At 54.1% G+C, this 4,004-nt stretch overlaps 1 protein-coding gene across 1 annotated transcript; it reads right to left on the bottom strand.

The window, feature by feature from the left end:
- On the bottom strand, positions 1-1,871 carry LOC123170466 (uncharacterized). The gene has a single exon (XM_044588334.1). It carries the CDS (start codon positions 1,869-1,871, stop codon positions 204-206), a length of 1,668 nt encoding a protein of 555 aa, XP_044444269.1. The 3' UTR covers positions 1-203.
- Between the last annotated feature and the right edge of the window lie 2,133 nt (positions 1,872-4,004).

The following is a 4,004-nucleotide window of genomic DNA, read 5'->3' as shown; positions in this document are numbered from 1 at the left end:
AGCCAATACAATCCACCTTTTATATCAAAAATAAAGAAGCAGTAGCAGCAGGAAGACTTAAGTGACTTCGTTGGCTTGGTAGTTCTGATCTGCACTCCAGGCGGACAGTGCAAAAGCTCATACAGCGCGGCACGCAGCGATGTTGGGCAGGGCCGAGAAATCATGGAGCACCCGGCCAGAACCTCCGATGCGCCGCGCCAGGATCAGCCGAGATTGACTTCCTCCCCCTCCTCTGCCCGGTCGAGCTTGCCTGTCAAGGCGCCCCCGTCCAGGATGCTGCCGAACATGGCGGCCTCGTACAGATAGTTCACCTGCCAGGCGTGGTGGCTCGCATGGGCGAGGAGCCAGGCCATTTCGTCGACGAGACCCTTGGAGAAGAGCTGGACCAGCTGCAGGCGCACGGATTCGGCGAGGTTCTCCTCGCGCTGCTCGTCCACCTTGCCCTGCCGGACGTACTCCAGCGGGCCGGTGACGAGGGACCACCAGAGGGCGCCAAGCAGCTGCTGGTCCTCGTCCTGGCGCTGGCGGAGGAACCGGCGTACATGGTTGCAGGTTTCCTCGCCGTCGCAGGCGTACTCGGGGTCCAGGGGCCTGCTGAAGCCGGTGGTGTGGAAGTCGGTGTCGAAGACCTCGTCGAAGTCCGCCTCGCGCTGGGGCCGCGCCGGCGACTTGCGCGCCTTGGGCCATCCCAGGAGGGCGCGGCGGAAGAGCATGTGCCGGTCGTTGGCGATGTGCCACGCGATTTCATTGTCGACCATCCGGGTTGAGGGCTCGTGCCACCTCTGGGTGAAGGCCCGTGCGCCCGTGGCGGCGTATGCGTCGTAGATGGCCCGGAGCGCCGGCTCGCTCACCACGCCCGAGGCGGCGATGTCGGCCACGTTGAGGAACGAGTTCATGATCTCAGAGTTCACCAGGTCGGAGCCCACGTCGATGACGTCGTGGCTGTTGATGCTCAAGACGAGGTCGCTCATGATGGCGCCGACGTCGAAGCCCCGGGCCGTGGCCTCGGCTCCAATGCCGAGCACGCTGCTGTCGAACAGGTAGATGACCTGGGCGGCACGGCGATCCATCTGCGCAGAGCAGTACTTGAGGCGTGTCTTGTTCGCCACCTCCAGCGCGATCTTGTCCTGGATGTACGGGAGGCCAACGGCGACAGCCTCACGGCGCTCCCGCCCGTGAGGGGTGCCCAGCGCGTGGGCGTCGGCGAGCGCATCCTGCACCAGCCCCTGGAGCGTGGGAAACACGTGGCTGTACCCGTACTCGTAGTTAACGGCCATGTCGGTGACATAGTTGGAGAACATGGTGCGCACGTCGGCGGCGCCAATGAGCATGTTGGACATGCAGCCGCCGAACAAGGCATTGTTGGTGGTCAGGGCCGCGGGCCAGTCGGTGGCGCCCAGCTGGGCGAGCACCTGCGGCGAGGCTTGCCTGAGCGCCTTGCCCTTAGGAGGAAGCACGTTGCCGATTGCGTGTTGGGTGCTTTTCCACAGCGCCAGCTCCGGTGATAGACGCAGCTGCACCACCCTGGGCCTGGGCAGCGACGGCGCTGCTCCTTCCTCCACCTCGTCCTTGCCGCCAACTGTGATGCTAGCAAACATCTCCGTCACCATGCCTCGGGCCTGGCATGACAGCCTTCTCAGATCCGCCGTGGCTCCCTCGCCGATCAAGGCCCTCGCCTCCGAGTAGCCCGTGTACACGGGGAAGCCAAGCTCGGCCTCGGCCACCGGACCCTCGCCCCAGAAATGCGGAGGGATACTAATGCCGCTGCCGCCGCTGGGGAGGGCGTCTTTGTCCAGCCCCGCCCGGACCTCAATGTTGAGGCCTTGGAGAGAGCAGCTACCCCATCGAGGCAAGGATGCGTCCGCGCCCATGCTTGCCATACTATATATAGCAGTATAAAGAGAAGAATCTGATCGAGTAGAGAGAAATTTAGGTTAGGGTGGCGTGCAATGCGACCTGGTGCTACTGGTGCTACTCATTCTACGTATTCAGCCAAATATATATAACCTCAGACTCACCATCAGCAGCAGCAGCATATGTGAGAAATTAAGCTAGCAACAAAACTACTATATGACGTAATCGCTGACTACCTAGATAGCGTGTTGCAATCTGATATGCCTTCGTCATTTGAATAAAGAGGAGGCTAAGGGTGGTAGCTGGAGAGTGTTCAAAAAAAGATTAAGCTAGCTGTCGGATTAGCAGCCTCCTCCCGTGTCGAACCAGCCCGCCCTGAAGGCTTCCCTATTTTTTGTCTTCTTTTTAGGGGAAGGTAGGGTTTTTATTCGTTGAGTAGCAAGCAAGGTTACAAAATCTGGCGGACCAAACTTCACTATATCTATTGGGAAAAACTTACTAGCAGCCGTCTGATAGCAGACGTTTGCCGGAATATGCGCAGGTCATCTATGTCTTCTTCATCTCATTGTTAAGAGCAGCCGTCTGATAGCAGACGTTTGCCAGACTATGTGTGGGTCATTGATGTCTTTTTCATCACATGGTTAAGATGGCCTCCTATGTACTTTTATTCGTTTTCAAAAGGGAAACACTTACTAACAGCCATTTGATAGCAGACGTTTGCAAGACTATGCGTAGATCGGCGATGTCTTTTTCATCTCATGGTTAAGCTGGCCACCTAGATCCCATCAATAAATGACTACTTCCTAACACATTAATTCATACATATAAATTGAGCTAACTAATGTGTCTAGCTACAATTTTCATATTCAATGGCTGTCAATGCCAATCTTGCAGCGGATATTTCTGAATTCGAAAGTACACATTTTCAGCATACGACGCATTTTCACAAATACATGCTAAATCTCGCCGGCCAGTATGGAGTGAGTACGACGGATCAAAACCTATGATTTTTTTCAGAGCATTTGACAGGATCACCATTTTATTTCTCGGCTTATATAGCACATGGGATCGATGCTAGGATGTGCACGAGTACGTGGAGGGATTGTACATCGTGTGCTTACAAGATGGTGACCTGATTGACCAATTAGAACCGTAGTTAGCCATGACCGACAGTTACATGTTTGGAAAAAGACGCACTCAAATCTGGCCGAGGGCGACTTTCTCACGAACAATGTGGATGTTGAGCTCAATGTGCTTCGTGTGTCGATGTTAGACGGGGTTGGCAGCCATGCATGTAGACCCTGAAGATGTTATCACAGAAGACGGCCGTGGCTGTGGTGACAGGAGAATGCGCAGCTGGCTGAGTACTTGCCGGGGCCAGCGACATTCAGCAATGGCATTGGCGATGGCGGGATACTCAAAACTTCAGCACTAGAGTGGGACGCCGTCAGCTGGTGTTTCAAGTAGCGGGAAACTGGGGAGGAAGATACACTTCCCCACTAGCCTGCAATTAATGAACTTCAAGGATAGCTTCAACCGAAAGATATGCAACGAAAACAAATAAACGATCATGTTAAAATTGTGATTCAAATTCAGAAGAAAGCCTAGCTTCTGACGGAGTAAGCAAGATCCGACGTTCGGAGGCTTGGACCGAACCGAAGCGGACTACGGTCCACACAGAGCACGAGCCCACCCGGGACTTGTGTGCTCGTTGCGTTCGGGAGTTATAGCTAGTATTCTACTAATTCCATATCCGCCTTAACTCCGATGGCACAGTCTCTTGTTAGAACTGTAAAATACGTTATTAGAGCAATTTCAATGGGGCGACCCAAACGGACGGCGATTTCGTCCGCTTTTTGTCCGTTTGGTTCGGCCGCCCGCCCGGCATCCACCCTATTTTAGATATGGGTTGGCAGGGCGTCCAACACGCCGACCCATATGTGCCGACGTGGCTGCCTGGCCCTTTTTTTTTTTGCATGATTGCATAGTTCAAAATAAAATCGTTTTGGACCGAATAAAATAGCGTAGTTTATTACAAGCCAAATGAAAATAAAAAGGTCTCACATAGCTCTCACATAGTTTTGCAAACGAATAAAAGAAGATACATATGTTGGTTGCCAACATGAGCCCACCTATACTCAACCAAATCA

This window comes from Triticum aestivum, chromosome 7D (assembly GCF_018294505.1).
Source record: "Triticum aestivum cultivar Chinese Spring chromosome 7D, IWGSC CS RefSeq v2.1, whole genome shotgun sequence".
NCBI classification, from domain to species: Eukaryota; Viridiplantae; Streptophyta; class Magnoliopsida; order Poales; family Poaceae; genus Triticum; species Triticum aestivum.
The sequence above is the reverse complement of the archived record's forward strand: the minus strand, read 5'-3'. Positions and strand labels throughout refer to the sequence as shown.